We start from the raw sequence: 13,054 nt of genomic DNA, 5'->3' as shown, positions 1-13,054 counted from the left end.
CTGGGAAATGCTGATGAGCTTTGTTGCTTACAAGCCACCAATATTCATTATTAGGGCCGACTGATTCTGTGCTATGTTTATTTAACTATGTCTTAATTTTATTCAGAAAATTCCCTGCCTACTTTGTGCATCCTAGGATATTATATTATTTATTTATTGTTTATAGGCACTCTATGCACCCTGGGTGGTATGCCAGACCAATTGCAATACAATTTCCTGCTGATTTCAATCGCTCGTTCTCAGTTCCCTGTTAAAATAAGTTTAACTAAGAAACATATCATTAAATTTACTTCATCCTTTTTTTACTATACAGACACAACATACCCTGTAGTCACTTGATGTGACATAGAAGATAGGCAGGAAGGCAAGCCAGATGATGCATGTAGTATACATGGTGAAGCCGATGAACTTGGCCTCGTTGAAGTTCTCAGGGCACTTGCGAGTCTTGAAGGCATAGACAGTGCAGAGAACCACCAGAACTACATCGTAGCTGAGTGACAACAGCATGCTGGAATCCCGCACATTGCATTTAAGAATGACCGTCTGACGCTTCTCAGCCAGTGTGAATCGCCTGGTGCCTGGAACCTCCAGTAGAAGCCACATGGACACAAGCAGAAGTTGGACGGAGATGAGCGCAAGGCAGATGAAGACCTGTGAGCTTGGACTGATAAAGCGTGGCCGCTGTACTCCACCATCTTTCACACCATTGAAGATGCGGGCAATGCGGTTAGTCTTTGTCAGCAGTGCCGAGTAGCAAACTGCAAACGAGGTTCCAAGGCCGAGACGCCGCAATGCACACACAGCTGGTGACGGCTTGGCAATGAAGACAAAAGTCATGGCATAGGACATAAGGACTCCAAGAAGCAGGATGTAGCACAGCTCACGGCCAGAGGCCTTGACCAGTGGTGTTTCGTTATGGCGAATAAAAACGGCGAAGACCAGTGAAGTACAAATAAAACCCACGCAAGCAATGGAGACAGGCCCGATAGCCCAGGCGTCCTCCCACATGATGTAGTCCTCAGGCAAGTCATAGCAACCACTCAGGTCTGCCCGAGGCCACTGGCCCAGAGCACAGGGAGCGCAAGTGAATTCATCAGGCAGATATTCATAGGGCTCACAAGCAGTGCAAATCCAGCAGCAGTACTCGCCTGCTTGCATCTTCTTCATTTCATTTGGAGCACATGGGTCACTGCATTGTGAGGTAGGAACACTTGTCCCACGTGGCCAGCCAATCAGGTACTCATTAAGAGACAGCGTTTCCGCCCACTCGCCAACGTGGACGTAGACAAACCGGTCATTACCTGGCGTTCGTTGGTAGTTGAATATGTTGTATCTGCCCATGCCATCTCCATATTGATCGAATTTTACCATGTTTTCTAAGCCTGGAGGGGAGAATGGAGCTATAAAAAGAGAAAGAGAGAGAGAGAGAGAGCGAGAGAGAGAGAGATTGAGCAAGGGCAAGATCAGGATACAGGGTTAAATTGGATCTCAACCATAAACATGTAACTAAAAGAGGCTGTGAGTTGAGTTTCTGTTTTGCATGCTTCTAATTCACAACCCCCAAAAAAAAAGAAAAAGAAAAAACCCCCCACAAAAATCTAAACGTGTACTTCTCTGTGTCTGATACTCACTACAATTATAAGCAGTAAGCGTTACAACATGGCTGCAGGCACCCAAAGCAATTAAACAGTAGGCTGCTAAAACCATAGGGGAGCATAATGAACCCCCACGGTTGCACATTCTAAACAAAATGCCAGAATACTGAAATAGGACCTACTATAAACAGCACCATCAGCCTGTGAAAGAAATGCATTCACTATATAAAGGGTTTGCTATACACTATACGAGCTCTTTCATTGTGTTTGACTTTATATGCCATTTGGCTTGCATGAGTTATGAGTTCTCTCATAAGCCTGACACCCACACAATGTCCCATGCTCTGAGGACACACAAAGGTAAAAAAGTAGAACTGTTGTTTTTTTTAAAGGGGGACGGCAGTAAATAGTTATGGTATTGGTACAAACAACACAACCATCAGTTACACAAACTGAGTAGGATTCTAGAGCACTGACTATGATGTTCAATGAACATATACAGATTTCCTAGCATTAGCCAGATATTTTGTACAGACTGTGGTTACGCCCAAATCTATGTCGCTGTTTTGTAACCAGGTTTAACAACCTCTAACGAAAAATGTTTATGAATTTCTAGGGGCCAAAAAAAAAAAATCCTTTTCGCCAGCCATTTTTGTAAGTGATATACATAAACTCTGTATTGTAGGGGTAGAAATGGCAGCACAGCCTTTAAATTTCTATCAGTTACTCAAGCTCAGCTCCATCAGTCATAATACTGTAGCTCCCACCTAAAGATTCGCACTTACACAATGATTTTTCTGCAGCGATATTATGAGAAACTTATGAAAAAATATGAGCAAACTAGCATCCTAATTTCAGCAGTTTGACTCTGACCAGGCAGTCCCACAAACTTTGTATCTGACAGCTAAAAACTACTGATAAATCCTGATTCCATCCTCAACTCCCAAGCAAATACACTTTGTATTTGTATTTGTAATTTCTGTCAAGCTTTCTGTTAAAGAAAACATGAAAAATAAAACCTGTAAAATAACATTTATTTGTATTTTTGTTTCTATAAAAAAACTTAGTTATGTATTTCTATTTAGTTAAATGACTAATGGGTTTAAGTTTGGGTCTGATGTGATTAACATTCTTATGTATTCAATTTTGTAGATACGTAGTTCCATTTTTAGATGAAACCATGTGTTAGTGCTATGTATGGGTAATAGCGAATGTACAAAAGCAAAGCACTGTATGTACACATGGATAACAACCAAGGTCATAGTCATGGTAATGGTTACCATAACAAAGGATTGAAAAGTGATGCATCCCCTGTCAACACGTCTGTGCTTTAGAACAAAATTAACAAATCAACTCTGTTAGATAGACAGTTGATATTTCAATCTCGTTGAGAAAAGGGATGTGGTGGAAAATGACAAAATTGTAAAAAAAAAAAAAAAAAAGTTCTCGACTTGCCACATGTGACTGTAAATGATTACAGCAGTGGACCAAGAGGGACAAAGAAGTGTAAAAATCTTAGTTCATATAAAGATTATGTAGAATATGCAGAGAAATCCTTGTCATACAATCTATTATGTGAGAAACATGGACATGAGTGCACTGCATGGCGCTTAACGCTGGTCTCAGGAAAGTCCGTGTGTGATTTATCACCTGAAAGTATAATTGCTCTGAGGGGAATGATGACTCGTCAGATAGGGAAAAGAGGTTAGGCATTATGAACCCCATCCATCACGATGATACTATCAACGTGAGCACTCACACACACATGCACATGCTGTATAAATGGGCACACACAAGCGCGTACGTTTTCCGATGCTACACGTATCCCGAGGATGCGAGAATACAATCCTTACATTTCAGCACTTCATCGAGCTAGAACAAATTAACCTTTAGTGTATCTGTTCATCTCATTTTACATCAACTCTTAGCATTAATCTTTCTACTCAGCAGACGCTCCACACGCACTCAAATTAAGTAATCAGCATTTGGTAACAGGATAATTACCTTTAATAAAATTACTCATGATAAACACAAATTGCAGTTAATCAGCTTGCACTGAGGCTCCATGGAAAGTGGGAACATTTTGTAAAGCATCAAAAGCTTTTTAATACAGGCCAAAACACAACAAAGGGGATTTGCGTTAGTCTTTATCTGAATAATGCTTTAAATAATTAAATTATAATAAGAGTATTATCACAATAGCAAGTGAAACTTTATATACAGTTGAGTGTACTTTGTATAAACATTTTCAAACCCTTGACGAAATGCAAAAGGCAAACAAATTTCATTTAAATGGCTTTTTAATGTACGACTTTCATAACCCTTGTACTGGAGTTTCTTAATTATAACTACATCCAAAACATTCTTTAGAATTTTGCTATATTCCAAAATATTGCTTAAATGTATAAAACAAAACTGCAGCGTCATTTAACAAATTAGAAACAGAATCACTAAACATATAATAGATACTGCTATGGAGATTTTATTATGCTCCGTAGTGGAGTTTCCCTTTAAAATACAGCAAAAAAAAAATCTATTTCTAAATGTGATATAAAAATGTAAATTTTCGAATAATGTGTTTGCCCAGCCTTTTTTTTTTTTTGTATCTTCTGAACGGCTTTTAATCTCTCAGTTGTAATATTCACCCCTTGCCGTTTCTTATTCTTTTCTTATTCTTTTCTATCTCTTCCAGAATGCTTGGCCAGACTTTTCTCATTCCTGACATCTCTATCTCTGCCAAATGTCATACGGTACACCGACTTATTTAATTCAAGTCTGGGAATGAAGTGGGTCAGAGGAAGCCTTGATTCTTGCTACTGCTTCAACCTTTTACAACACCTTTAGCAAAAATGTATAGAGAGCGGGATTATAAATCTAAGAAGAACTTTGATAAATTAGGCTTGAGGACTATGGTTACTTCCAGTGGTGGTAACATCATTGAAACTTCCCCACTGGAATTCACACAAACACTACATTCATTCTTCTGCCATGTTGAAAAAGGTACCAAAGCATTTGGTACCCTAACCCTAACCCTAACCCAAGTATTTAACTATTTGTTTTTTTTTTGTGCTAATTTATGTTGTCTACTGTGGCACTTTGTTCCTGGGGTAACGCTGTTTCTTTTCCCTGTGTACTGTACTGTATATGGTTGGAATGACAATAAAGCCTACAGTAAAGCCTACAATAAAGCCTACACTTGACAACTAGAGTTACAAAGTGTTTTACTGTGTTATTATGCTTAAGAAAATATTTTTTGTGTCTGTACTTCTAGAGTTTTCATTTCATTTTGGGAAACCTTTACTTCACTACATTTTAGTGCATAATATCAAACATTTTACTTTACTAGATTTTAAGAAGAAACATGCTGTTCCTCAAGACTTTAAAGCCAATACATAAATTGTGCTTAATAAGAACCTGTCACGAGACTACAGTTGCTCCCCCATGGTTCTCACAGGAGTCTGAGTGGAGTAAGGGTTCTCTCAATACGTGCCTGAAACAATAGAAAACTCTCTCCTTAAAAAGGTAAAATGTACTGCAGAATGGAACATTGAACATTGAAAAATATAGTTCTCATATGTCAGTACTTTTTATACTCAGGTACATTTAAACGCAAGCACTTTTGTACTGCGACAATGTAAAAGCAGAACGTGCCAGGGGTGAGCGAGTGGAGGGCGGAGCCAGACGAAAAGAGTGGTAAGAAACGCCTGCAGCTGATGAGACGCATCAGTGCACTCTGTTTCAGTCTGGTGACGTGCTCCACTCGCTCACCGCTGGCACAAAGAACTTCTACTGGAGTATTATTTTAGCAGTGGATTTATACTTATGCTCAAGTACATTAATGGTGTACTGTGGTGTGGAATTGAATAGTAACTAGATCTCCACTGGGTGATAGCAGGTGTTGAAACTTTGTCAATTAAAGAAAGAGAGAGAGAGAGAGAGAGAGAGAGAGAGAGAGAGAGAGAGAGAGAGAGATGAGAATTAATAAGATGTTAACCAAAGATGTGGGTGTTTTTTTACAAAAAAAAAAATCCATAACTAACTCAGGTTTAGAACTGCTTGAAAAACGTCCCCGGCTACATGTTGTGTGAAAATAAAAGTAAAAAATATATTCTACGGTAACAAAACTCCTGTTAAAATGAAAACTTAAAATTGGCTTATGATTTTATAATAATAATAATGTATACAGTATCACTGATATGCCTGTGTAAAAAGATGTGCTTACAAATTAGATTTGACAGTAGAGAAAGAGTCACTGCTGTGAATATCATGAGGAAGTAGATTTCACAAATAAGGAGCAGCGTAATTAAAAGTTCGAGATCCCATAGATGCCAAACACATATGGGAAAGAACTAAGGAGAATGTAGGTGTTAAATGTGTTTTCTCACAATTTTATGGTCTTTCCCCATAACATAAGTTATTTCATAACTCCATTTTTCTGGATACAATTACATATTGGGTTTAACTTATTGGTATGCTTTTTGTAGTCGAAACTATAATTGTAAAAATACACTACATTGTCATTATTAAGCACACCATATAGTGTGCAAACTTCAAATGTAGCTATTGATCAGAATGGCACTAAAAAAACAGTACAGTGTAGGTGAGAATAAATAAATAAATATATTATTAAGAAAATAATGATTTATGCATCCAGCTGACGGTGTTTAGGTGGTAAATATTGTGCTAAATAGCAAAAAAGTAAAGCTCACAGTATTATAATTAGCAGAAAGAAAAAAAGAGAATATACATAGAATGGTACATAATGTTAAGAGACTGTGAAAAGGATTAATCCATATACATTCTATACTAAGCTATTGAGAGCACACAGTGACTTTTTACTTAGAAGAGCATATGTCATGTTTTATATTTGTATATAGAACATTACATATGCTCTTCTAAGTAAAAAGTCACTGTTTTAACAACCTTTAACAAAAGTATATAGTTTTTTCCTCTGTGTCACAGTCACACAGAATGACTGGCACTTTTGTCATAATTGCTCTCTCTCTCTCTTTCTCTCACTCACTCTCTCTTTCTCTCGCTCACATCTAAAGTACTGTTTGTCAGGTCACTTTAAACTCCTAACACTCCATGGTGACATGGTGCCCTGTTGCCTGTCAGTTTTGTCATGCAGAAACTGAGCTTGTGCAATCAGTGACTCAGGTTCCATAACATCTTACAAGTGGAGAGGAATAAACGACTCTTACAGCTCTTACAGCCAACTCTTACATCCTCTCACTCCTCCACATAATCTCCATTCAGACATGTCAGTTATATGCCACTGAATATATAAACAGGTGACAAATCTGAAAAGAGACAAAAATCCTGTCCCTGTTATACAGTAAGAGGGCATTTATTTACATTCAGGGCCAAGAGTCACTGCAAATCAATAGTAAATTATTATGACTGATCATTAACCCAACCATTAATCCAATAAAACATCTCTCTCTTGATAGAAGTCGTCTTCTCAGGATGACACCACCCCTATTCCCTAAATATTAGTCAATGCTTTCTACCACTATCATCAATACAAATTCTAGGGAATGTCTTTTGGGAGAGGGATGTTCACACCTTCAGTACAAGTACAGAGACTTGTAGAATCAATGCCAAAGTGAGATGAAGCTGTTTTTGTGGCTACTTTACTAAAATAATATATATCATACATATGATAAGCTCAGGGACTTGGTGTATCAGCATAATTAAGCTTGTGCATGCACATATACACCAAACAGGCATAACTGTATAGCCACCAATCAGGCATAATATTTTGACCACCTGCCTAATATTGTGTTGGTCCCCCTTTTGCTGCCAAAACTTTAACAACATTCACTTCTTCAGTAATTTGAGCTACAGGAGCTTGTCAGTTGGATCGGACCACATGGACCAGCCTTCGCTCACCACGTGCATACTCACCGCTGTTCCTTCATTGGACCACTTTTAACAGACACTGCTTCACCATTTATCCTGCTTCTAACACATCAACTTTGAAAATGTTCACTTGCTGCCTAATATATCCCACTCACTAACAGGTGCCATGATAATGAGATAATCATTGTTAATCACTTCAACCGTGATAATGTTATAATGTCAATTTTAAGCCTGATTGGTGTATATACATGTGCATCTCAATAAATTAGAATATTATTAAAAAATGATTTATTTTAGTAATTCAATACAAAAAGTGAAGCTCGTATATATTATATAGATTCATCACACACAGACTGATATATTTGAAGTGTTTTTATTTCTTTTAATTTGGATGATTATGCCTTACAGCTAATAAAAACTTTATTCGGCTTCTCCCGTTAGGGGTCGCCACAGCGGCCCATCCGCATGTTTGATTTGGCACATATTTTTACGCTGGATGCCCTTCCTAACGCAACCCACCCCATTTATCCGGGCTTGGGACCGGCACTAAGAGTGGCTGGGGTTGGTTTGCTGACCGGGGCTCGAACCCGGGCCGCAGCGTTGAGAGCGCCGCATCCTAACCACTAGACCACCAGGGATATGCCTTACTACTAATAAAACAGGCTACACAATCATGGGGGAAGACTGCTGACTTGACAGTTGGGAGGGTAAGGGGTAAGACACAAAAGGTCATCGATAAAGAAGCTGGCTGTTCACAGAGTGCTGTAGACAAGCATATTAATGGACAGTAGAATGGAAAAAAATGTTGTAGAAAAAGATGAAATGAAGCCCATTAAAAAATTTGGGAGATTCACAAAGAGTGGACTGCAGCTGGAGTCAGTGCCTCAAGAGCCACCACACACAGATGTATCCAATGGCTACAACTGATGCATTACTTGTGTCAAGCCACTCCTGAACCAGGACTGGACTTTTGCTCAGTGGGCCAAATTCGTCTTTTCAGATGAATGGAAAAAAACATTTGCATTTCATTTAAAAATCAAGGTCGCAGAGTCTGGAAGAAGAGAGGAGAAGCACAGAATCCAAGTTGTTTGAGGTCCAGTGTAAAGTTTGCACAGTCAGTGGTGGTTTGGGGAGTCATGTCATCTGCTGGTGTTGGTCCACTGTGTTTTATCAAGTCCAAGGTAAGCACAGCCGTCTACCAGGAAGTTTTAGAGCACTTTACGCTTCCCTCTGTTGACCAGCTTTATGGAGATGCCGATTTTATTTTCCAGCAGGATTTGGCACTTGTCCACACTGCCAAAAGCACCGAAAGTTGGTTAAATGACCATTATGTTTGTGTGCTTGACTGGCCAGCAAACTCATCAGAGAATCTATGTTGTATTGTCAGGAGGAAAATGAGAAACCAGAGACCAAAAAATGCAAGTGAGCTGAAGGCCACTGTCAAAGAAACCTGGGCTTCCACACCACCTCAGACTGATCACCTCCATGCCACGCCAAATTGAGGCAGTAATTAAAGCAAAAGGAGCCCCTACCATGTATTGAGTACATGTACAGTAAATAAACATACTTTTCAGAAGGCCAACAATTTTTATTTTTTTTTTTCAGTTTTTTTGATTGGTCTTATGAAGTATTCTAATTTTTGGAGATGTGAACTAGTGGGTTTTTGTTGAATGTGAGCCAAAATCATCAAAATGTAAAGAAATAAACACTGAGTGTGATGAATCTATATAATGTACGAGTTTCACATTTGTATTGAATTACTAAAATAAATGAACTTTTTAATTATTCTAATTTATTGAGATGCACCTGTACATGTGTGTGTAAGAGAGAGAGAGAGAGAGAGAGAGAGAGAGAGAGAGAGAGAGAGAGAGAGAGAAAGGACATGCATAGGTAACTATTTGGCTTAATCAAAAATGGATAAATTTAGCTTTGGGTTATACTGCTTTTCCAAAAAAACAGACATTAGATCAGTTAATAACAAGCAAAGTAAATAGTCTGGTAAAAAAAAAGCTTTAAATTAATCTTTCTGTATTTTCTGTTAGTTAGCACTCCATATTCCAATCTGAACTTCACAAAGCACACAGATAAATTCTGTGCACAAACTTTTTATTATACAGATAACAAACACCAGATACCCATGCATTATTGCATTAAATAAATAAGCAGACACCCAAAAAGAGAAATGAAATCTAAACTAAGGTGCTCAATCTTAGCTAAAGAACAATGAACAATGTGCAAGTACAAATAAAACAGGTACATTTACGATATAATATAAAATAGTAATTTCCATCATCTGCAAATGATGTCACAAATATTTATGTATTTTCTATAACAAAGGGCAAATTTTCTATCAACCTAGAGAGCCATATATTTTCACTACCACAGCAAACTTCGACAAAAGACACAAAACTGTCCTAGCATTCCAGACACGAGCAGAATAACTGCAGGTTTACGTGCCACTCATTAGACACTTGGACTAATTGAAGCACAAACAGAATCAGAGCAGCTGCACTGCCTCATTTATGCTTTTTTATCTTGCTTTTTTTTATGAGGGAGGCCTTGCTGTATTCAGTATGGACATTTATAATCTGGAACAGTCCCTGTCCAAACCGCATAGTGGCATAAAGAAGCTGGATTTTCGTCAAACACTTAGTCCAGCTCCTTAATGGCATAATGAAGTTGGATCTTATGGAGTCTCAGATTGGGTGGGAATATGCCATGGGTAAAGCGATCACAGTTAACAACACCAGATGGTATTTGACAGCCATGTTTGTTGTCATGCGAGTCACAATGAGCCTGTTGCCAATGACGACACCTTATCATTATGCTGTTCGATACAGGTTTCAACATTTGCAGCGGAAGTCACTAACGATGCTACTTTACTGCTGGCAAAGCAACTTTTATACCATTCTTCAAGCATCCATACTGTTTGTTAAAAATGCAGCTTGTAACATAAATGAAATATTCGCTTATGGGTTCAAGCATGTAGTTTACTTACACTGCTTTAATTTGTATATGCCTGCTGTAAAATACATGGATCCAAAATGTCTTAAAAATATTTTTCTGTTAATGCAGATAAAAATAGTTTAGCAAATAAAATGCAGGTTAGCAATATATGGAAATTTTTCAAGTAGGAAAAAAGTAATTTTAGAGCTTAATTTTTTATAGTTATAGAAAAGTTCAGTCGCAAAACCTCACAAAATCCTGACTAAACTATAAATGCACCAGACTACAAGTAAATCAAAGTTAACAGGAAACATCTGAGTTTGATAAGCAGATAAATGAGAGTGAAATAACTTCTGGACTGGACTGGATTATGAATTTGTGGTTGCACCCGGATTATCACTGAATTTTGACATTGTGTTTCAAGGGTTTCAGCACTATTTTTTTTAGTGATATTCTGTTTCATAGAGAGCTTTCCACTAACCAGGTACTCAGTGCTTCCACATACTTATAATAAAAGATTTGCCCATTAGAAATGCCCAAAAGACCATGCTTATGCATATTTGGAATGATTGCTGTTTTGTGTTATTTCACTGGTGTAAATTAAAAACAGTGCAGGAGCTAGGAAGCAGCCTTAGGGGGGCATTTGGATTTTTGTAGTTGGCATAAAACCATTTACCACATGCTGTTCCCTGTCACGTAAAAAGTTTTCGTCATGTAGCTTTAGGATGGTCTGTTCTAAGTAGGGATATAACCAAAATACATGGTAAAAATACAAATAAGAATAGCAGGCACACTATTTAGTTTTAAGAAACACAAGAGATTGAGATTGAGTGGAACTTTTATGTTTAAAATCTTGATATGAAGTTTGTGGGCCAAGCAGTGTTTATCAATCTATCTGGTAGCTATATACTTTTTTTTAAACAATTTTAAACTGACATGGATTAGGCTGAGGTGGAATTTACGAATCTACGAAAGAGGGCATTTCTACCTCTGTTTTGCGCCCCCAGTGTTTTCCAGTGTTTAAAAGTGCCATAGTGGTGTGGTTCATATTGGTGGTAAAGATCTGAATACAGATCCAGATTTGAATAACTAAACAGGTAAATACAACTACATAGGTGCACTGCATTACAGCCTTACATCTAAAACTGGATTCTGGGAGTTGAGAAGGTTGACAATTTGGCATCCTGGACTCCACATTAGGCAAACAGCAGTGGGCCCAGGTTGTCCTTGTTGTTTGGCAGGAACCATGCTAAGGCTGTACAAACTATCATATCCTGTGCCAGGTCATCCCTCACCTCCACAGAGACCTGCTGGCAAACTGCTCTCTCCATGGCTCAATACAGATGTCAATGCCACTGGCCTATAGTTTCTTCCATCTTTAGCAATGACCTTCTTGGCAGGAGGGATGATAGTAGTCTATTAAAGACAAGCTGTGCCAAAACACAGCCCAAGCAGCGCCAAGCACTTCTGGAGCACAGTGCATTTAAACCTAAATCAGGATTAGGAACCTTCCTGGGGTTTTAAAATATGGCTCTTGACAGGAGAAGAGTGAAATCAGTGCTGGAGGTACTCATTTTTCTCTGGAGCCACAATATTTTACAATAAATGTGTTTATTGACAAATACTTTGGCTCTGGTGCATATTATGCCTAAAGAACTTGCATAATCTAATATTTGTCAAAGCAAAGTATTATTTTGGGTTTGTTATTGTATTTACATCTTATCTAGTAGAAATAACACCAAAATCCTCATCAAAGACCATGTCATTGTCTTTAACTCTCTAAAAAAACAGAGCTTGGATGGTTCCTTTTTTGTGGCAAAAAAGTGTGGCAGGGGTACGCGAGGAATCTCGGGTGGGCGCTAAAGAGAGAAAGCATGCCGATCTGTGACTGAGACGGGCGGACGCCGGAGGATAGCGGGCCGATCCACTAGTGGCCTGTCAGCGTACGTCAAGATGGAAAGGCGTCCTGAACCGCGCTCAGTCACCATTTGGCGACCCTTCTGACGGTCTCTGCTTGGTGGCTCTCTCTCCGAGGGTGATGTCTCCCACCTCTTTATTGCCGTTGCCGGACTGAAACAGAGCGCAGTGATTAGTCTCATCAGCTGCAGATGTTTTTTAACGCTCGTTCAGTCCGGCTCTGCCCTCCACTTGCTCACCGCTGGCACACTAAGATTTTGTGTATCTTTCCCATTTTCATTTAAAACCCGCTGTGATTGGAATGGCCAAGCAGAAAATACAATCTTGGAAATGCATCCTATGTCATCCCATAGGATCAACGCATTGTTTTATCAAGGAGAGTAGGAAATGAGATGTATTGCTTCAATCTTGGCAGAAACACAGTCATCATATATATATATATATATATATATATATATATATATATATATATATATATATATATATATATATATAAACACACTAAGCAGCAACACAGCCTGGTGTCCTTTCCTACTGACGACTCTATTAAATTGCAATCTGTCAGACATGTTAGTGGCAGTTGTGGGAAGTCAGACCTAGAAATCACTCTGACTTGGTGAAATCGCAGGAGCAAACATTAAAATAATGTATCAAAGCCCTTAGTTCTAAGGAAGAAGACAATATTCAAAGATGAATTTGCCCAGTTTCATAAATAATATGTTTATATTAGC

At 38.4% G+C, this 13,054-nt stretch overlaps 1 protein-coding gene across 3 annotated transcripts in view; it reads right to left on the bottom strand.

Moving 5' to 3' along the window:
- grm3 (glutamate receptor, metabotropic 3) overlaps nt 1-13,054 on the bottom strand; it is a 46,773-nt gene that overhangs the window by 6,909 nt on the left and 26,810 nt on the right. For all 3 annotated transcript variants that reach the window (XM_046865113.1, XM_046865111.1, XM_046865112.1), the window contains exon 4: nt 325-1,400. In XM_046865113.1, the coding sequence (XP_046721069.1) occupies nt 325-1,400 (1,076 nt within the window). The remainder of the gene's footprint in view (nt 1-324; nt 1,401-13,054) is intronic.

Source organism: Silurus meridionalis, chromosome 13, assembly GCF_014805685.1.
Source record: "Silurus meridionalis isolate SWU-2019-XX chromosome 13, ASM1480568v1, whole genome shotgun sequence".
NCBI classification, from domain to species: domain Eukaryota; kingdom Metazoa; phylum Chordata; class Actinopteri; order Siluriformes; family Siluridae; genus Silurus; species Silurus meridionalis.
The sequence above is the reverse complement of the archived record's forward strand: the minus strand, read 5'-3'. Positions and strand labels throughout refer to the sequence as shown.